The 22,346-nt window shown below is 39.9% G+C and overlaps 1 protein-coding gene across 7 annotated transcripts in view; it reads left to right on the forward strand.

Annotated features, from left to right (window-relative positions):
- LOC147915236 (uncharacterized) overlaps window positions 1–21,171 on the forward strand; it is a 29,850-nt gene extending 8,679 nt beyond the window's left edge. For 3 of the 7 annotated variants that reach the window (XM_087438870.1, XM_087438871.1, XM_087438875.1), the window contains 3 exons: window positions 8,725–8,846; window positions 11,311–11,509; window positions 19,005–21,171. Coding sequence is in view for 2 of the 7 variants with exons in the window: in XM_087438875.1 (XP_087295001.1) it covers window positions 8,725–8,845 (121 nt within the window). In the remaining 5 variants the exon portion in view is untranslated. Of the gene's footprint in view, window positions 1–8,724; window positions 8,847–11,310; window positions 11,510–13,588; window positions 13,654–19,004 lie in introns of all 7 variants that reach the window. The other 4 variants (XM_087438874.1, XM_087438876.1, XM_087438872.1 and 1 more) reach the window with 3 other exon arrangements.
- Window positions 21,172–22,346: the final 1,175 nt, after the last annotated feature.

The following is a 22,346-nucleotide window of genomic DNA, read 5'->3' on the forward strand; positions in this document are numbered from 1 at the left end:
GGGAGGAAGTTACATGGCCCCAGGACCCGGCAATGAAACTAGCTCCCTGATTATCTGTACCTCTCGCTACTGCCATGTAGAGAGACATCAAAAAGTCAGCTAGGCTCTCTGTCTCTGAGTGAGGTGGGTTCTAAACCACGCAGAAATGATAATGTTGTACCTTTTCCTGGATGGTCCTTCACCTCACAATGTGAAGTGGAGACTCAGAAAAGTCCTATTTATTTAAAGGATGCAGAAAGTCAAACTACATCATTTGACTCCCTCTTTGCTTTTGCAGCCATAAAAATTCTCAAGGGCATATTGCATAACCTCTTAGGCAAAATTCATATTAATGCACTATTTAAATGATGCATAATGTTGAATAGTTCGTGTTGAAAAATGTGATTTAAGAAAGTACTAGATGACTTTTAAAGATTCCTTCCTGTTTTCCAAGGCTTCACATTCTCATGTAAAGCTGTGGAGACTGGAGACAGGTCATTTATGTAATGTTCATCAGGCCACTGGGTTTCTGCTTCTCTTGTGTAACAAAACATTGGTTTATACAAAACACAGTAAAATTACAATGTCCCCCAACATAGAGAAGCTCTTGGGTTTGGCTTCATACTGCTCTGGACTTTGCCCTCACTTGGGTTAGTGCTTCTCAAACTTCTTCAGAAGGTGGGATGTTTGAAAATCTCAGAGTGCTTCTTGGAACGTTTGGAGATACCTTCCTTAAAATAAATTCATGTATGATTTTGTATTGAATCACAAACCATCTAACTTTAGATTCTACATAGAAATGTAGTAAACATCAAATTTAAGAAATATTTATGGAGAAAACCTTAAAACTATGAAACTTTGATACACTTTTTTCCTAAAAATTGGAAAAGAACACAATCATCTATTTGAGCCATGGGACACATTGACCTAGTTATGGAACACCAGTATTCTTCAAGAATATAATTTTTAAACAGTGGCCTTAGCTATTATGATGGTTGTATAGCTAAGAATCTTTGTCTTCGGCCATTAGTTTTGCTTTTGCCACTTGACGTTGACCTCCAGGATCACACTGCAAACACCTCCCTGTTTGGTTCTCTGTCTCTCCCGGCCGCTTTCAGCAGTGCTGCTTTTCAGCTTTCTCTCGCTCGTTAACCACCTGTGTCTCTGGACAATACCCCAGAGGTACTAGTTGCCACTTTTCCCCAGTCGAATCTCATTTTTTTTCCTAGTGCATTTTCTTTCTCCAAGCAAATCCTTTGCTATCATTTCTCTCTCCTTACGGGTGTCCAAGACACGGCCTTCATTTTGTCTCCCCATTAGTTAGGGTACTGTTTACTCCCTCTCTCTGATCCTTAGTGAACCGGCAGAAGGTTCAAGTGCACCAGGGGATTTCTCTTCTGGTTATTTGTAATCAAGACCTCACTATCCTCAGAGGGACAAGTACCTAGGGGCCTGTATTGTTTTAAGACACAGAAAGAGTTGAGTCCATTTTTAAAAAAATATTTAATAAATATTTCTCTATATAAATCAGGTGATAAGCTCATGTCTAATTCAAATGCCTCTGTGTATTTCTATCTTTGGCATTATAATAGAAGTGTTCATTCCATAGATTATCTAACACTTTTTCATCACAGTATCTCTGTTTGAGGTTGATGGTGATGGACTACTTGTTTGCAGAATTCTCTGGGTTTTCTAGGCAGGTCCTTCTGTCACCCCCACCCTGGTAGGATTCTCGGGCAGAAGGATCATCAGCCCTGTGCCTCTGGTGGAAAGCTCTCCTTCTTCCTTTGCCAGAGGCCCTTCCTCGTCTATACAGCCTCTCTGGGCTTTCCTTTTCCTATTCTCAGCAGGCCCAAGGATGCCATTTGCCTTCTCCTCTTAGTGGCCACCACTACCGTCCACTCTCTTCCTTGGGATTTTTGTCCCCAAACTGATTCTCGGAGTGGGAGGTTTCTTTCTGGCTACCACCTTTCTCACACTCTCCAAACAAATGCACCAACATTTTTTAGAGTTTTGCTGTCAATCACATAGGCCAGTAGCCTGCATAATATAAATAATATGCCTGAGGAATTTACAGGGATTACAGGATCTTACGAACTGATGAGATTGTAAATGGAAGTCTCATTGGCTTTGTCGCAGGTTATTATATGTCTGAGGGTGTGGTTCACCCATCCTCCCCTCCTGTCGTACAATTATCAAAGACTGCACAGATCCATTCACTGTCATCGTGCCTCTTCCCAGCACTGGGGGCCTGATGAATTGGGACAGAACCTTAGGTGCATGCTAGTCTAAAAAATGGGGGTCTTTTGGATCTCAGAGACCTTCTGGATTAGAAAGATGGCTCCGGCCTCTACCCAGAACACTAATTCTTCCATTTCTCATTCTCATTCACTAGCTACTGTCACTGCTCTGCCACTCTATCAGCTGTTTTAAGATTTCAGGCAAATTGTCCCTTCATTCAACTCTAAAGTAAGCCCGATGAGAGCAGCTCCTTGGGCTTGTTCACCGCTGCATCCTTACATCACAGCACCTGACTGGCAAGGAGCTATCATGCACCTTCCATGAACAAGACAGTCAATGGATCTGTGGGCAAAAGAGAAGTATATAAAGATAAATTAGAAATATTAGACAGCATCCCATTAACCGAGGAGCCTATGTAAGTAGAAGAGTTGGAGGTTCTAACATTTGAATAAATGCAGGAACACATCAATTTTCTGGATGTAAGACTTAATATTGTAAAGGTGCCAATTATTCCCTTAGCTTAGTGCAATTCCAGTAAAAATCTGACTGGGTTTTTCTTTATAACATATCATCATTATTCTAGGGATCCACTCAAGAGACGTGAAAACATATTTCCACATAAAACTTGTACATGAATGTTCATAGCAGCATTATTTATAATAGCTAAAAAGTGGAAACAACTCAAATGCCCATCAACTTGTGAATGTATAAGCAAAATGTGGTGCATCCATACAATGAAATACTGTTCAGCAATAAAAAGGAGTGAAGTGCTGACATGCTACAACAGGGTGATCTCAAAAACATTATGCTCAGTGAGAGAAACCAGACGCAAAAGGTCACATATGGGAATTATCCCTCCATTTATATGATAATCTAGAAAAGACAAATCCATAGAGACAGAAAGTAGATTTGTGGCTACCTAGGCCTGGGGGTGGGATTGAGAAGTGATTGCAAATGGGTACAACGTTTCTTTTGGGGGTGAGAGAAATGTTCAGAAATGAGACTTTGGCGATGATTGCCCAACTTTGTAAATATACTAAAAATCATTAAATTGTATACCTAAAATGGATGAATTTTATGCTATGTAAATTATATCTCCATAAAGCAAAGTAGAATATTCTAAAGTTTTTATGTAAGAATAAGGAGGGATGAGGAGCGAAGGCACTGTTGAAAGAAAGAGTAGTGGCAAGACACTAATTATTTCCTTTGGGAAAAGTCTTAGAAGGAGAATTTCTGGATCAAAGGGTATACATAAAATGAATAATAACAGTAATTGAATAAAATAAGAACCCATGAGTCCATATTGATAACAAACAAACAAACAAACTTGGATCAAAACTTCACACCTTAAATAAGATGTAACCTAAAATATATTAGATTTTAAAGTAAAATATAAAATTATAAAATGTTTAGAAGAAAACATAGGAAAAAATCTGCGGGACAGATTTGGGCTTGGTGAAGAGTTCTTCAATATGCACAATCTATATAAGAAAAAAAATCAATAAATTGGACTTTATCAAAATTAAAATCTTTTGCTCAGTGAAAAGACCAACCCTGTTAAGAGGATGAAAAGATAAGCTACAGGCTGGGAGAAAATATTTGTAAACCACATATCTGACAAAAGACTCATCTATAATATATAAAAAACTCTTAATATTCAACAGTTCAAAAACCCAAACAATCCAGTTAGAAAATGGGCAATAGACATGAACAGACATTTCACCAGAGAAGATGTATGGATGACAAATAAGCCCACGAAAAGATGTTGAACATCACTAGCCATTAGGAAAATTAAGACCCTGATGAGCTATCACTACATGTCTTCTAGAACAGCTGAAATTTTTTAAAAAGTGACCATACCAAATGCTTGCGATGATGAGGAGAAACAGGGTCTCCCATATATTGCTGCTGGGAATGTAGAATGGTGTAGTCACTCTTAAAATAATTTAGTGGCTTTTAAAAAATTAACATACTCTTATGATCCAGCATGTATACATCTGGGCATTTATCCCAGAGAAATGAAAAACTTATATCAACACAAAGTCCTGTACACAATTGTTTGTGACAACTTTATATGTAATAGCCAAAAATTAGAAACAACCCAAATGTCCCTCAACAGATGAATGGTTAAACCAACTGTGGTACATTTGTACCATGGAATATTACTCAACGATAAAAAGGAACAAACTTTTGGTAGGGCATTATGCTGAGTTAAAAAAGCCAATCTCAAAAGGTTTGTACTGTATAATTCCATTTCTATAACACTCTCTAAATGCCAAAATTTTAGAGATAGAGAACAGATAAGGGGTTGTTAGGGGTTACAGATGGTGGTCAGAGGTCAGGATAGTGGGGAGGGAGGGAGCTGGGTGTAGCTATAAAGTGTTAGAACAAGGGAGATCTTTGTGGTGATAGAATAGTTTTCCAACTTGATTGCAGTTGTGGTTACAGAAATCTACACGTGATAAAATAGCATAGAAGTCTATAGACACATTGTACCAATGTCAATTTCCTGGTTTTGATATTGTACTATAGTTATGTAAGATGTAGCCACTGGGAAGTACTGGGTGAAAGGTACATGGGATCTGTCTGTACTATCTTTGCAACTTCCTGTGAATCTATAATTATTTAAAGATAAAAAGTTTAAAAAATTGGGTAAGAAAAAAAGGTGTGCAGATACAAATGTCTTATATAATTATAATCATTAGAGTAAATTATTAAAGTTCTAATAATTAAGAGAGTATAGATAATTGAAAAAATATATAGATGGGTAAATCAATGAAAGATTTAGCATATGTCAAAGGTAATACTTTTTCTCAGCAGGTCAAGATTTTTTAATAAATCTTGCTAGGTTAGCTATTCAGTTAAAAAAAAAAATAGTTCTCTGCTTTTCACTATGCTCCAGAATGAATTGCAGATGGATTAAACATTTAAAAGTTTAAAAATTAGACGATTAAAGGAAATGCAAGTGAATATATATTGGCTCATAGGATAGTGAGATGCTTTCCAACCAGGAATCACGGACCAAAGTCATGAAGGAAAAAATTGATAGTTTGCACTACATAAAATTTTCAACACTTTAGTTAATGAATACCAAAAAAAAAAATTAAAAAACAAGGAAAAAAATTTCAATATAGGCATCAAAGAGTTGATATCCTTAATATATAAAAACGTTTCCAACACCTGAGAAAAGATCCTAATTATTCATAGCAAAATATTTGCATACAATGTAATATGTTTTAAACTCTGCATACTCTTTGAGTAATTCTACTTTCAGAGATTTAACTTACTACTCATGGTGATAATGACAAAAAGTCCCCAATACCAACAACAACAACTACAGCTGATACAAGCAGCACTTATTACATGCCAGGCCTTTATCTAAGCACCAGGCGTGTGTTAACTCATATAATCCTCCCAGCAGTTCTGAGGTAGGTTTTCAACTATGAAACTGTACTCCTTCTCTTTAATTAGAGATATATGCAAAAAATTATGTACATGGATACTCATCAATGTTTTCTTTATACTGGTGAAAACTAGAACAATTTCAGTATTAAGAAAAGAACTGGTTATATAATTTAGGGCTGTCCATCCGCCATATTGAAAATCAGCATCCAGCGCCAGGCCCGTGGCTTAGTGGCTAAGTGCTCACGCTCCCGCTGCTCCCGCCATGCTGAGGCCGCGTCCCACGTTCAGCAACTAGAAGGATGTGCAGCTATGACATACAACTATCTACTGGGTCTTTGGGGAAAAAAAAGGAGGAGGATTGGCAATAGATGTTAGCTCAGAGCCAGTCTTCTTCAGCAAAAAGAGAAGGATTAGCATGGATGTTAGCTCAGGGCTGATCTTCCTCACAAAAAAAAAAAAAAGAGTGAGAAAATCAGCATCAATTAAAAATGATGCTGTCAGGGCCGGCCCGGTGGTGCAAGCGGTTAAGTGCGCATGCTCTGCTGCGGCAGCCTGGGGTTCACTAGTTTGGATCCTGGGCATGCACTGATGCACTAATTGTCAAGCCATGCTATGGTGGCGTCCCATATAAAGTAGAGGAAGATGGGCATGGATGTTAGCCCAGGGCCAGTCTTCCTCAGCAAAGAAAAGAGGAGGATTGGCAGATGTTAGCTCAGGGCCGATCTTCCTTACACACACACAAAAAATGATGCTGTCGAGTTAGGGCTGGCAAACCTTTCCTGTCAAAGGCCAGATAGTAACTACTTTAGGCTTTGCCAGCCATGTGGTCTCTGTCAGAGTGCTCAAGCCTGCCCTTGTAGCACAAAAGCAGCCACAGACAATGTGTGAATGCACGAGTGTGGCTGTGCTTCAATGAGACTTTATTTGCAAAAACAGGCAGTGGGATGGCTTTACCCTGTAGGTCATAGTTTGTTGACCCCTGCTGTAGAGTAACTTCATAAAATTTTTAAATGAAACTTTCATAATATAGTAAGTTAAAAGAGCAGGTTAGAATTAAAAAAAAATGTAAATGTGTATTTAAAGTGCAAATACAAATGATTTTGGAAATGGCTAGAAATGTGCAACAGATACTGCTGTTTGGTTCTCTAAAAGTTACTGCTAAACCCCTCCTCTCTTGCTGTCTTCTGGAGAGATTGGGAAACCAGATGTTTATCATTTTTTTAAAATTTTTTGTTTATTGCAGTAACATTGGTTTATAACATTGTAAAAATTTCAGGTGTACATCATTGTACTTCTGTTTCTGCATAGATTACATCATGTTCACCACCAAAATACTAATTACAACCCATCACCACACACATGTACCGAATTATCCCTTTCACCCTCCTCCCTCCCCTCTTCCCCTCTGGTAACCACCAATCCAATCTCTGTCCCTATGTGTTTGTTTATTGTTGTTATTATCTATATTGTTTGTTTAAGTGTTGTCATTACTACTTAATGAAGGAAATCATACGCTATTAGACCTTCTCCCTCTGACTTATTTCACTTTGCATTATACCCTCAATGTCCATCCATGTTGTCACAAATGGCTGGATTTCATCGTTTCTTATGGCTGAGTAGTATTCCATTGTGTATATATACCACAGCTTCTTTATCCATTCGTCCCTTGCTTGGAACCAGATGTTTATCTTATCCTGCAACAGCGCGGAGTGGCCGTGTGACCTGAGATGGCTTCTGAGGAAGCTTTTATGTTACCGATGAAAGGATACCTCTAAGCCTGGGGATCAGTATACTGGTGTCCAACTTGCTCAGGATATTAGAGCACAGAGAAGAGCCTGAGTCCCTGGTGCATGCCTGAACCAGTGCTCCAATCCTGCCCTGCCAATTTCTTGTATGTGAGAAACAAAAACTCCCAGTGTGATTAAGCCTTTATTAGTTGGATTTTGGTAACATGCCTCCAAAAGCATTCCTTAACTCATATGAAATGGAAAGGAAATTCTATGTCCACAATTTTGCCTTGACAAGCCCTGATTTCTCAGAACTTCAGTTTTCTATTTGATGGATCCTAGAATCAAGGAGAGTGTAGAGAAACACGTCAAAATTGTGGGACACTTATCTCTTCAGTGATGGGACTTCATAGGTAGTGTTTTCTTCATTTCTTTTCTTTGTGTATTTTTCTTTTTTATCCAACATTTCCAAAGTGACCATGGATACTTTTTGTAATTAGTATAGTGAAAAAGAAAATATTAATAAGAACAACTCTTGTGAAGGAATTCTTGAACTAACTACAAGATATGAAATGCCAAACCCACTTACAAATGAAGATCTGGACGTAATTATAGAAGTGAGAACAGAATAGTGATTTCCAGGGGTTAGAGATGGTGGGGAATGGGGATGGGTGGCCATAAGGGAGTAGCGCCAAGGAACCTTCTGGTGACAGTAGAGTGAAGCGTCTTGATTGTGGTGGTGGATGCATGAAGCCACACACATGATAAAATTGCACACAGTAGAGCTACACACACACTGATAAGTACATATAGAACTGGTGAACTTGAAATAAGCTCTGTGGATGATACCAACGTTAGGTTCCTGGTTTTGATATCATAATATAGTGATGCAAGATGTTAACGCTGGAGGGAAACTGGACGAAGGTTCACAGGATCTCTCTATACATTTCTTTGCAACTTCCTGTGAATTTTTAATTATTTCAAAATAAAAAGGTTTTTAAAAACTTAAAGGAAAGAAGAAGAAGAAATGGAAGCACACGAAACTTTGTAGTTTAGCCAAAGTCATTTAGGATTCTGAAGCTAGGAAAGAAGCAAAGCTTGCTTATCCTGTGCCTAGAACTTACTTTTGGAAAAGAAGTAAGTTCTGGCAAAAGCATTTTTCTATAAGTTCTAACCAGTGCCTCTCTCACCATTTGAAAGCAAGTGAGGAAGCAAATTAGGACAAAAGTATCACTTATTGGTCAACGGTCAGGTCTCAGGGCTGGGGGACCCTCAAAATCCTTCAGCACCCGACGGCATGGCCTCAACAAGCTAACATTTAAAAGCCGCCTGGATTATTTCTGGGAATTGACTGAGGTACTTTTCCTTCTAGGATTCTTGGCTTCATAAGGAAAGAAGATAAAAAACAATGTACTCACTACACAAACAACCTAAGTACCAAGCACAGCATGAAGTGGGGATTAGAAATAACAATCAACAGCGTCATCTATTAAGGTAAAAGTTTTTGAGACAGTTATGGATTCATCCCTATATACATTTTATCTTCATTTTTTAAAAGTATTTTATAGTTCTCTTGATTCTATGGCATTTTTTACATGGTTTGCTTTCTTCCAATCATTAATGATTTTTCCTGTTATTTCCTTCTATGTTTCAGTGCTAGTTAAGTTGTCCTCTTATGACTTTGATTTTTAAAGCAGATGCAGAGCTGAATATTTGCTTCAGGATACATTTCCAAAACTCTCCTCCACCTCCTCTGTTTCTGTCTCCTTTTAAAATTGCCTTCAATCAATCCACCAGCACTGCATGCATGCTTGGGTGTACGTCTTACCTTTGTATCTATCGCACTGAAGCTCAAGCTCAAGTCAGATTCCAGAGAAGGAACGGGATTCTGAGCTCCCTCAGAGGGCAAAATCCGTTGAGTTCTTTGCTTGTCCCAGGCAAAAATTTAAAAGAGCTCCCTGCTAACATCTACAGCGTTCCTGGCTTTACAACTGATGAGGGTCAGGACGGGCCACCCCAAAATGTGCCATTTTGGCATATTCATTAGTTTGAATTAAAGTTACTTAAAAAACAGCACTGGCTCTTGTGACCCTCCTTTATCTCCCTGAAAGCGAGAGATAAATTTCCCCTGTGAAAGGTACCCTCCCTGCACCAGGAGGTAGAGAGACATCCTTATGGCCAGAGATAGGGAATTCAGGGCTAAGAAGGCTGTGTAAACAAACTTTGCTTAGTTCTTCACTAATAAGCACCCAAGCCTAAGTTTCTTTGTCTTGTCAGTTCTTCACAAATTTATTGTTTCTTTGTCTAACTGGTATATAAACAGCCTACTTTGGTCACTTCTTGGGTTCTATATCTATGAGACCTCTGTACATATGAAATGAAATTTGTCTTTTTTTCTCCTGTTAATCTGTCTTGTGTCAATTTAATTATTAGACCAGCCCAGAGAACCAAGAGTGATGGGGGAAATGTTCCCCTTCCCTGCATCCCCATAACTCTAAAACAGGAAAGTTAAAATCCCACTTCTTGTCCACTTGGGTCTGATTCTTTATGACTTCCTAGGCTGGTGGGGAACCTACTTTAAATGTTTGCAGAGGCATCCTGACCAATGGGTCTAAAGAGCTATTTGAATTTTTAGCAAAAAATTCAATATACCTAAAAGGTGCCAGGTGGACAATGAAGCAGTCTGTTTAGCCACAGGAGAGATATTGCATGAATAATAGGTTCTTTGTACTCTTTTTGTCAGTGTAAACATCATCTTGTCAGTGTGTTAGCACAATAATGTCTAATAATAATTCTCAGCATTTGTCAACTGCAGAGACCTTCACAAACCTAAGTTTATTTTCAAGACAACTCTGCCAGTGGTGTTTGATTGATTATTTCCATTGTACATGTGGAGAAATTGAGGTAGCATGTTAGAGAGAAAAAGATGAGTCAGAGTGAGAATTAACCCAGGTGACAGTCTCTATATTTCTTCCCTCTGAGTTTGCCTCAAAAATATTATTTACAAATTGTGTGAAATGATCATAGCACCGAGACCACCAATTCAATCAAGAAACAGCACCTGTACTGTAGCTCCATTTATTTTTCACTGGCCAGAGGTAGCTCTGAGGTAGCAGCTGAAGAGGTCAGAGCTGTCATTACCCATCTCTAGGACTACCTACTGAAAACAAAGTGTCTGAGAGTTCATCCTTCAGGCATTGGTCAGAAATGCTTTCTCCTCACAGGATTTGAGCCTCTTTCCAGAGGAGTTCCTGCTTCTCTCCTTAGAAATCTTGGAGTAGACATGGGTGTGCCATATTTCTTAAATGAGTATCCTAAGATCCAAAAGATTATTTTAAAACAAAAATATACACCCAAACTTATTAAAATAATGGCACTGAGAAGGTAGGGCTGAAGACTAGAATTGAGAAATGGCTGTTGCCATGCAAGTAACAGGTGAGTGGGGCTAATCCTGGTCCTTCAACAGTTACTTCAAAACAGTGGTTCTCAAATGTTAGGATGCATCAGAATTTCCTGTAGGGCTTGTGAAGACACGTAACTGGCCCTGCCCCAGAGTTTCTGATTCAGTGGGCCTGGAGTAGAGCCTTAACATTTGCATTACTAACAAGTTCCCAGGTCTAGCCTGAGGGCCAGATCTGTGTTGCCACCAGTTTTTGTCAGGCCTGCAGGCTAATAATGGTTCTTGCTGATGGACCTTTGCAATTGATTCCATGATAGGAAACACTAACTTTGAACCCCAATTAAGTGAAATGCTGTTCCCCGCAAAAAGAATTACATTCTTCTCATTAGTAGATCTGTATTACAAAAAATTAAACTTGATATTATAGTTTGAATTTCATCAATAAAATTGTGGAAATTTAATTTCCCCCATTGTTATCTAAGTATCCATATCATGATATCCTCCATTTTGCCTCTTGGCTCACAAAGCTTAAAATATTTACTCACTGGTCCTTTACAGAGAAATGTTTGCAGACCGCTGTTCTAGTGCATGCTGCTGAGCTGGGACTCGCTTTGAGAACCACTGCTCCCAGCTTTTACTAAATACCCTTCTGCTCCTTGGCACAGCCAGTCCTGGCCTATCACACTATGTCGAGAGACCTGCTCCTCAGCGTGTATCATTCCACTCCAGGCGGGGAATCTGTGGAATCCAACAGAAGGTGAGAAATTCCTTAGAACTTGTTTAGAAGTGTGGAGAAAAAAGATTCGGAAAAAAATGGTGATTAGCCCTCAGCAAAATTTTAAGGGAGGTGAAATTTGTTTGGATGTCATCCCACCTCTCTTTATAAGCTCTGTCTCCCTGGCGTCCCAAGTGCTCAGTACTCTGGGAGTGCTCTGACTGTTCAACGTGTTGACTTCCGCTCTCTGTGCCAACTTTGCCCAACACACTCGCAGCTCTGCTGTCACCTCCCAAGCTCCGTGGTGGGTAAGTAATCTGAAGAGTAAATCTTCAGAAGTTATGTCCGGGATTCATTTCAAATATTCGTGGCAAGTATGCTTGCTTCCTTTGTCGTTTAATATAGAATTGTATGTTGCAGTACTATTTGGAAATTATTGCACTGAAAAATATCACTTTTTAAAAAATCTTGACTTTTTTTGCCCCCACTCTCCAATTCCGCTGTCAATAGCAGATTCTCGATATTAAAAATTATTGCAGGTGAGGTTTTCTATTGTAGCTTGTCTTGAAAAAGGAGTCCCACCTGATTTCTGCTACTAATGAAAAGGAGAGTTCTCGCCAAGGAAAGCTGTCACTTTACTCTTCTAACCAATGAATGAGTCAGCTCAGGTCTGCTGCCTGCTTCTTTCTTGGGCCCCGACTGTAGGAAAACCCTGACGGAGGCAGAGCGGTCTCCCAATAAGATAAAGATTGCTTTTGCTATCACGTTTAGCATCTCCTACGGCAGAAAGTTACTCATCGTTTTTTTTTTTTTTTTCCTTTTTAAAATTGGACCCACAATTTGGAAGCTCCTGGCTATTATGAAAGCTGGGAGAGAGCAGTATAGTGCAGCAGTTAAGACTTCTAGAGCCAGCAGACAAGAATTTGAGTTCTCGCTTTACCACACAGTGTGAGCTTAAGCACAATGCATGGCCTCTCCTTACACCGTCTCCTCACATGTGCAATGGTGTGATAATCACAGCTACTCAAGGTGATTGTAAGGATTAAAATAGATAATGTACAGAGTTCATAGGACAGTACCTGACGCATGCCTTAGTGAGGGCTCTATAAATTGTAGCTTTGGTATATAATTTTATATAAAGTACTCTCTTAACCAGAAGTTAATTATTTATGTATCTATGTGTATCCACTAAACCCATCTATCCATCCATCCATCCACCAATCCTTCACTTGAGTCATGTTTTTTGAAGACCTGTTGTAAACCAAGCACTCTCTTGGATGCGGGGGTACAGTGTGAGCAAGCCAGACGATGCCCCGGTCCTCTCAGAGCTACATTTAGCAGACTGTGAGCTCCAAACGAGGGAGATTCTGTCGTTTATCTCTATCTAGAGCCAAGCACAGCAGTTTATCTAGAATAGATGCTTAAAAAGTATGTATTAAAGAATGACAGACTGGGTAATTGACACTTTTGAAAAATGAAAAGAGAAGCCAGCTGTGATTACACCTCCTCTTGGCTGTTACTGGGACTGAACCACTCCTTGGGGCAGCGTCTCTGAGATATGCTGGTGGACAGAGATCAGAGCTGGCCATCCTCGGAGTTCTGCAGCAGGCTTGCTCTGGCTACCGTGCCAGGAGCTCTCTTCCCAGTGAGCACAGATGAGAAGTGATGGCCCCTGGAGAGATGGCGGTCACTCAGACAATGGTCTCCATATTAATTGGTGTATGTAATTCAGTACTGAATTCCAAATGGCAGCCACATGTGGGTTGTTTTCCTACATAACTGAATGTTCTTTTCATTGCTGTGGTATAGCAAACAAACTGTTCAGCTGCTAGTGAGGATCTGGGGAAGGAAATACAATATTATGCTGCCATACATACTGAGAGGCGGAGAAGCTTTCAGTTTATGGAGCAATTAATTAAAGAACAATCATTAAAATGTTCCTGATAATTCACTTCAAGCAGCTACTCACTGTTACTTTATTATTTCAGATAATATTCATGATTATGGTTTAATTTGTTTTTAATATGGATGTACAGTTTTACGTAATCCTTTTGTAATTGAGAAGCAGTTAAAGGTCCAAGTGCTCTGAAATACTTCTTTATTCAATTATCCAACTTTTAGAAGAATCCTGTTATGCAATTAACCCAGATTAACATAGATGTACACATTCTGTCGCTTTATTACATGTAAGTATAACTATAAATCTACCTGATTACAATTTTAAGCTTCATTACAAAAGCCATATTGCCATCTCTGTATGAGTGTAACTAATGCTAATGGGTTCATCACCCCTAGTAGGGAAATCCATTAGTCAACAAATATTTCTTGGGCAGTTGCCTCGTGCAAGGTATGGAAATGGAGTTGGGGGCTAGTTATACAAAAAAAAAATTGTAGGAGCCAGCCCTGTGGTGTAGTGGTTAAGTTCGGCTCGTTCTGCTTTGGTGGCCCAGATTCATGGGTTTGGATCCCGGGCATGGACATACACCACTCGTCAGCCACACTGTGGTGGCAACCTGCATATAAAGTAGAGGAAGATTGGCACAGATGTTAGCTCAGGGCTAATCTTCCTCAGGACAAAAAAAAATTGTAGAGCTTTCTCCTTGATCTCTAGGCACTTTTAGTTTTCTTTGAAAAATAAGACAGAATAGAATAGAAGGATAACTAATAATATAAGCCAATAAATATTGAGTGTCAAATGATAAAATCAAAAATAATTGCTGTAGAGGTCCCCAGGAGACAGCAGTGTCTATGGTCATGCTTGGCTGTAGAAGCCTTGCCCACTTAATCCTGTCCATTTCATGAAAGGTTGCCTGATTAAATAGAAGGGTGGTAGGTTGAGTATACTACCTTGCTACTCAAAGTGTGATTTGAGAGCCAGTGGCTTTGGGAACAACTGGGAGCTTGTTAGAAAGGCAGCGTCTCAAGCACTGCTCCAGACTGACTGAATGAGAATCTGCATTTTAACCACAGCCCCAATGGTTTACGGAATGTTAAAGTCTGAGAAGCACTGGTCTAGCATGCAGATCCATAAATAACTTACTTTTCTCTGAGGGAAGATGAGACTCATACTTGCTAATCTCACTATATAAAAAATACGGAAATTAAAGGAAACCGTTCATTCGTCAAGGCTTTATGTACTTTCCGTGTGCTAGGCACTTGGTAGTTTGTTCTGGTTACACTCTAAGTATACATAAGTGCTGATGGGGAGCAGAACATTCCACCCCAAAATATACCACTTTGGCATATTGATTATTTTGAATTAAAGTTACTTAAGAAACAGTCCTGATGCAAAGATACTCTGACCCTCCTTTGTTCCCCTGTAAGCAGGAGATAAATTCCCCATGTGAAGGGTAACCTCCTTGAACCTGGAGGGTAGAAGGCATCCTTATTGCCAGAGACAGGGAATTCAAGGCTAAGAAGGCTATATAAACCAACTTTATTATTTATTCATTAATTTGGTATCCCAAGCCCAAAACCTTTTGTTTTGTCAAATCTTCACAAATACTTGTTTCTTGTCTAAACGGTATAAAAGCTGCCTTCTTTGATCTCTTTTTTGAGTCTCATATTTCTATAAGCTCCTGTATGTATGAAATTAAGTTTGTTTTTCTTCTGTTAATCTGTCTTATGTCAATTTAATTAGATCAGACAAAGAACCTGGGAGAGAAGAAGGGAAAGTTTCCCCCTTAGTTTTGGGTATTCATTAATTCTGGTGACTGCTGCAGACTCTGAGGTCTAAAAGTCAAATAGATTCTTATCCCTCAGGGATATTTCCTCATTAAGTAGCAAACCTGGGTCACCCCAGAGTGGATAGTTTGTTAGAAACTCATGCTGGCAGAGTGATGCCTGAGGAAGGCAGCTCTCTAACACAGCTATAGCAGGCACAACCTGTGTTTGGTTTCCTCCTGTGCCAAAGACTCTATGTCCAACACCCAACTTGACGTTTCAACTTGTGTGAATAACAGGCTTCTTAATAGTAAACATCCAAAAGAGAATATTAATTTTCTCTCACAAACTTGTTTTCCCTCTGATCTTCCTCTTCTTGGTAAATGGCACTACCATCCATCCAGTTAAAAGCCAAAAAGGAGAAATCATTGTAAACTCTTGCGCTTTCCTATCCACCACATGAATCCGTGAGCTCTTCCTGTCGATTCTACCTGCAGAACATACCTTGGACGTGTCCCCTCGGTTTGTCTCCATGGGCACCCCCGGCCACCTTCCTAGGGAACAGTGCTGATTCTCTGAGTGGTCTTCCTGCTCCCACTCCTGCTCTTGTCCAAGCTGCTCTCCACATGGCAGCCAGCATGGTCTGAGAAAAACATCGATCTCTTTATACCATTCACCTGCTGGAAACTTTAATGATACCCTGTTTATCTTCAAATGCAACTGAAACCAACAGGCCCTGTTTGATCTGGGTCCCACTGCACATTTTCCTTCCCCCGTCACCACTGTGCTCCAGCTAAATTGACCCTTTAATCATTCTTGCAATGTGCTCAGCTCTTTTCTACCTCAGGATCTTTGCATTTGTTCCCTCTGTCTAGAACAATTCGATCCTTCAGAGCTCAGAGTAACTGTCCTGCCTTAGAGAGGATCTCCCTGAAGTTCAACTAATCATCCCCAGCCCTGTTTATTTATTCCATGGTCCTAATGACAATCTCCAATCACAGTTTTGATTCTTTTGTTTTGCTTATTTGAGTCTGCCCCTCCAAATGACAATATATACCCAGTAAGGGCAGAGACCTCATCTCTCTTGTTTAATCTCTATTTCCCAACACACAAATGTGTGAAAGTATAGTTCTAAATTTGTGTCACTGAATCTTTGTCCTCTTTCAAAGTAAACTGAAATACTTCTTTATTTAATTACCCAACTTGTAGAAGAATCTCATTATTCCATTAACACAGACTATTAACACAGGCATGCAGATTCTATCTCTGTACCACATGTAGGTATAACAAAGAGCCAGATGTATTTTGAATATAGGAGACAGTGCCTCTAGCCAGCCAATCACCTGAAAGAAGGAGCACATGCCCAGCACCCAATTCTCTCTGCAATGTAGTCAAGGGTGTGCTTCCGGGATCCACTCCAGACAGCACTGTGGCCACTTGTGTGTAGATGAGCCTCCCTGAATGGACCTCTAAGGATGTAATAGAGGTAAGAGAGCTCTCTGCGTGCCTACACCCTGACAGGGAGTGTAGGTGAATCCCTAGCCCTGACAGGGAGTGTAGGTGAATCCCTAGCCCTGACAGGGAGTGTAGGTGAATCCCTACATCCTGACAGGGAGTGTAGGTGAATCCCTACATCCTGGCAGGGAGTGTAGGTGAATCCCTAGTCCTGACAGGGATGTAGGTGAATCCTTAGCCCTGACAGGAAGTGTAGGTGAATTCCTAGCCCTGACAGGAAGTGTAGGTGAATCCCTAGCCCTGACAGGAAGTGTAGGTGAATCCCTACGTCCTGACTTAAACACAAAGAAAATAAGCCTTCCAGTTTCCTTAAGAGGTTTACATTGTTAGGTCCTTTTGAGCTTTAAGAAATTTGATAATTAAAAAAAAATTATAAACAGCTGTTTCCATGTCAAACACGACACTAAAGAGACTCACGTTTGGCAAGTGTGGTACACAAAATAATGCCCCCCCCTGCAAAGACATCCATGTCCTAATCCCCTCCAGAACCTGTGATTATGATACAAGGCAGATGTGATTAAGTTAAGGACATTGAGATGGAGAGATTATCCTGGATTATCTGAATAGGCCCAATGTCATCATAAGGGTCCTTAAAAGGGTCAGAGAAGGAGAGTTGATGACAAAAGCAGAATGTGAGAGTCAGAGAGAGATGTGAAGATGCTTCACTGCTGACTTGAAAGATGGAAGGAAGCTATGAGTCAAGGAAAGTGACATCTTATAGAAGCTGGAAAAGGCCGGGCAACAGATTCTCCTCTAAAGCCTCCAGAAGAAACCAGCCCCACTGACACCTTGACCTTAGCCAGTGAGACCCCTTTCAGACTTCTGGTCTCCAGAACTGTAGGATCGTAAATTTGTGTTGTTCTAAGCCAATAAGTTTATGGTAATTTGTTGCAGCAGCAATAAGAAACCAGTGCAGTGAGAGTGGATCATAAAAATAAATCCTTTCCTCACTTTCCTTTTTCTTTATAAAGTAATGCTAGTGTTCTAAAGTCTTCCACATGATCTTAGTAGAGATTATAAAAGTAAAAGCACTTTAACTCAAAACAGAGCTGTCTCATCTCACTTAGAACCCCCTCACTATTTCATACACAATTCTCACAACTTAACTAGCTATCCAGAGTACATCAGATTAAAAATAATGAATGGGGAATTATTGGAGCAAAAATAATGACACTTACAATATGTGACAATGGATGGCTTCACTGTGAAAGAAAAGATAGAAAATCCACAAAAATGCTACAGGAGACACACCATTTAGTGGTAACCAATGGTCAGGAATATGACAGCTCCTGGAGGTATCACTCATTTACATCACAACATATCACAGTCATGCGCTGCATAACGATGTTTCAATTAACAGTGGACTTCGTGTCTGACAGTGGTCCCATAAGGTTAGTACCATAGAGCCTAGGTGTGTAGTAGGCTATACTACCTAGGTTTGTGTAAGTACTGTAGGGGAGGAAGAAATTCTCCTCTACCCTTCTAGGTTCTTCTGACTGGTCTAAGAATTAAATTGACATGAGATGGATTAACAGGAAAAAAACAAACAAAAGTTTAATAACATGTATACATGAGAGAAACCCAAGAAAACTGGGTAACTTGCCAAAATGGCTGACGTCCTCACCTTAAATACCATCCTCAGCTAAAGACAAAAGAAGATGTTGGGGGTGGAGAGAGTCAGGGACTTCAAAGTGAAGGAAGGCAATTCACAGGTAGGTGAAAAGGAGTAAAGGTTTGGAAAACAAGTGTTTGGCCACACAGAAAGAGAAGAACACAGAGGAGAGCCCAACAAACAGGCTTTTCTAGGTTCCTCCCTGTCTACACATCCCTGTTCTTGTGATGCCAAGGTGATAGCACACTTCCTGAGACAGGTGTTTTTAATCCAGATTTTTTTAGGCAGTTAAGGAGGAGGTAACAAAAAACCTTTCTGAGTCTTCTGTTTCTTAAAAATAATCAGCCTAAAATAATCGTCATGTTAAAGAGACACGTTTTGGGGTGGAAAGTTTTGTTCCTCTTCAGTACACTCCATGATGTTTGCACAAGGATGAAATTATGTTAACAATTCATTTCTCAGAATGTATCCCTGTCATTAAGTGACATCTGACTGTACTCCTTTGAACTGGGACCTTGAGTGTGGAAAAAAAGTTAAGCCATACCTAATATACCTCCCTATCTGTAGGGAAATGTGCTCTACATTTAAGAGAGATATCCATCAAAACTAGTTAAAATAAAAATGATTTGATGCTTCAAGGTAGATAGTTATCTAAAAAGGTTTATTCTCTTATGAAATCAAATAGTGTGGTATTTCTGTGGACATCTATTCTTCTCATAAAAATGACCATATTTTGTGGTTTTCTAGAAGATGATGAAAGACCTCTCTACAGGACTTGATTCCTATATCCTGTCCGGAAAATGATGTGAAGTGATAGATGGATTGTTGATTGCAGTTAGAAAATGCTGCTCCTGCCTTCTTACCGTCCCTCGAGAATAGCTACTGGTTGGAAGAGGAATTCTCAGCAAGCTTCGGAGCTAAGTGCTTACGATACAGTTGGAGTCATAGTTGACATTTAAACACTTTTCAGTTTTCATTTTTCGCCGCCCTGTAAGCATTAACTAATTAAGCCTCATCGGGCACTGATGCGAAAGAATTACCGCCAGTATTCTGCAGATGAAAATAGTTTATGTGATATTTCTAAAAGTTCACCTAATGATGTAAAGGAGGAAATGTGTCTCCTGCCACGCCTACTCAGTATTTTAAAGCAGTGGTTCTCAAGAGGGACCTGGTGTTATTGAAAGGAGCCCGTGTTTCCATACATACAACCAAAAATGTCAAATGGCTACTAGTTGTTGGCATGCGTGTCCATCACTATTGAACACATTTGGCGCCTGTGTGGGGCGGTACACATAGGCATGGTGTGTATGCCCATTCTACCCAACTCCCTCCTCAGCTGCTCCTGCTCTAGGCCAAGCCCTGTCTCACCTGGACTGGGGTAGTAGCCTCCTGAAAGCAGTAACCCACTTCCCCCTTGGCCCTACAGTCATTCTCCTCGCAGCAGTCAGAGTGACCAGTAAAAACTGAATCAGATCAGGGCCGCTCCCAGCTTACATCCCTTCAGGGTTTCCCCTGTGCTCACAGTCATAGCCAGTCTGCTGACCTCGGCTTCAGAGTCCTGCAGTGTCTGCTCCCTGCCAGCCTCTTAAATGCTGACCCTCGCTCGTTACACCCAGCCACAGTGGCCTCTCTCTCTCCTTGGAACGTTCCAGGCCCATTCTCACCTCAACACCTTTACAATTGCTATTCCTCTGATCTTCCCACCACAGCTGCGTCAAGTCTCAGCTCAGACGCCACCTTCTCACCTTCTGTTCTCCTAACAATCCAATCTACTGAGACTACGTAGCTAACTTAAGTAGCATTTTGTGATTAATAAAATGCACATTAATATGACAATGTTGCTAAAGGCACAATAGTTTTGGTCATTTGAAATTTTTTTTCCCCCATTAAGAGTGGTCTATGAAATTGTTTGACATTAAAATTTGGTCCTGTTACTTGAAAAGTTGCAAAAAGTATGAATTCCAGTATAAGAGAAAAAATAACCATTAAATGGGGGCACTTAATTTTTTTGAAAAAGCTACTTGATACTAAAAATGATGCCACTAGTATATCCTGAGATAGTTATTAAACATGTATATTCAGAACATTTCTCAAAACTAACTCTATACTGACTTTAATGTTGTAATGATGTAAATATCTAGTATAAAGTCCGTCATTGATTAATAGTAGTTCCTTGCCCCTCAAATATGGGAGAATCTGTTTTTCTAAGTTCTCAAAGCCACATGAGACTCTGCATTTATTCATCAGGACTTAAGAAAGCTTTATGAACACACTCAGGGCCTACAACAAAGAGAAAATTACTATCGGTCTTACTGCAGGCAATTTAACTATCAGTCAAATTGTGAAAGACAGAATGTATCCTTCTATAAAATTTCCATTTGGGAAGCAAATAAGTTTGTTATGTCAACAAAATGTGAGACTGAAGCCTTATAAGCTGCAAAAATATTTGATGGTCTCTGACAAAAAGTGAAAAAGATGTAGAATGTTTAAAAAAAAAAGATTAAAAAACCTCCAAACTTAGAAAAAATGGAATTGTGTGATGGGAAAATGGCGTGTATAACCGCATTGTCTGTCTAGGGGAGCGGGTCCCTGTAGCCCAGTGGTGCTGTGGTCCGTGGAGCACCTCAGGGCATTTGAGAGCAGGACCTGGAGAGGGCAGAACTGCTCTGCAAACCTGCAGGAAGAGTTGGGGGAAGGATTCAGAGGCTGGCCCAGGAAATGTAGGGGTGGGAATGAGGAGAGGAGGCTGGGTAACACAGGAGGGAAGGGTCAGTGAGAAATCTCTTTGATGGGAGAGGGGAGACAAAGGACAGGAATGTGTACTGTGGGATGCTATGTCATTTGAAATAAGTTGAATATGTGACCCTTTCTCATGATCCTCCACCTTCAATAAAGCCAGCTTTGTATAAGAGGGCATGCGTGTGTGTGTGAGCGTATGTGTTGAGGAAGAAGCTGAATTTCACATCTGTTTAGCAAGACAACAAGTGAAAAAGTGGCCATGAGAACATACGCCTTTCAGGAACTCGCAGGTTTCCTCTCGCCATACTTCCACAGGCAGGTCACCTAATCTGATGTAGTTCCTAAGAGTCCAGGAAAGCCACAGTGCCATCTGGGTTTCCAGGGCTTGTGGGTGGGAAAACACAGTGAAGTACTTATTTTCGTGTGCTCTAATAATGAAAGTTGTTGGTGCTTAGCTGAGGGTCATATTTAACTGGGAAGCCATAGCGTTTCTCTTATTGTTATACACGTCATTTTTTGGAGGACAGACTTTGCAATGCTGCACACCAATACTAGAAAACTTTTCCTTATAGTTTTACAAAATTCCTACCTGTGCACATAGTTGGGGATAATAGAAATATAAATTTCGTTTCACTGAAGAAATTCCATAAGGTATGACAGGATAATGGTTTCACAAACACTGGAGAAATAACAGTAAGTGCTGAGAAGAGTGGAGTTTGTTTTTCAAGAAGTTATGGGAATTTTTTGTGCTATGCCAAACTCAAAGTGGTATAAAAGGGCAGCTACAACAGATATGAAGGCATCAAATTTTAAATTTGATGCTATTTATTCCACACAGCACATTTTAATTTAAGTGGGAACAAATAGTCTTGAAGTAATCTGGTTAAGGATTCTTCCTTGGGGCAGTACCTGAAAATATTGGAACTCACTCTGGGCCTTTGTCAGGATTTCCAGTGTGCGAGCGATTGTGGTTCTTTATTAAGCCATGTGTTAGCTTGAGGCCTGTAATACCTCCAGTTCTCAATGATTTTATTTCGTATACATTTCATATATTTTAAATGTGCCCTTTGAACACATTATTATGAAATGTTATATGAGAATGTCAATCTCCTGATAGAAAGAAAAGATTTCAGTTTTGGGTCTGGGAAGATATGACTCAGTGACTTGGAGAGAAATCTACTGTGCAAATAAATATAGTTATGAAAGAACAGCCTGCAATTATATCTCCTTTTCTCTAGGAAGAAATCATTCTACTTCCTATAGTATACAATGACAATAATGTGAATCTGGCAACTTTCTGGAAATGTGCAGAAATATGCAGTTAGCAAGTTAGCTTTAAAAGGAACCACT

Source organism: Ceratotherium simum, chromosome 14, assembly GCF_057802395.1.
Source record: "Ceratotherium simum simum isolate JZ-2026a chromosome 14, ASM5780239v1, whole genome shotgun sequence".
Taxonomy (NCBI): Eukaryota; Metazoa; Chordata; class Mammalia; order Perissodactyla; family Rhinocerotidae; genus Ceratotherium; species Ceratotherium simum.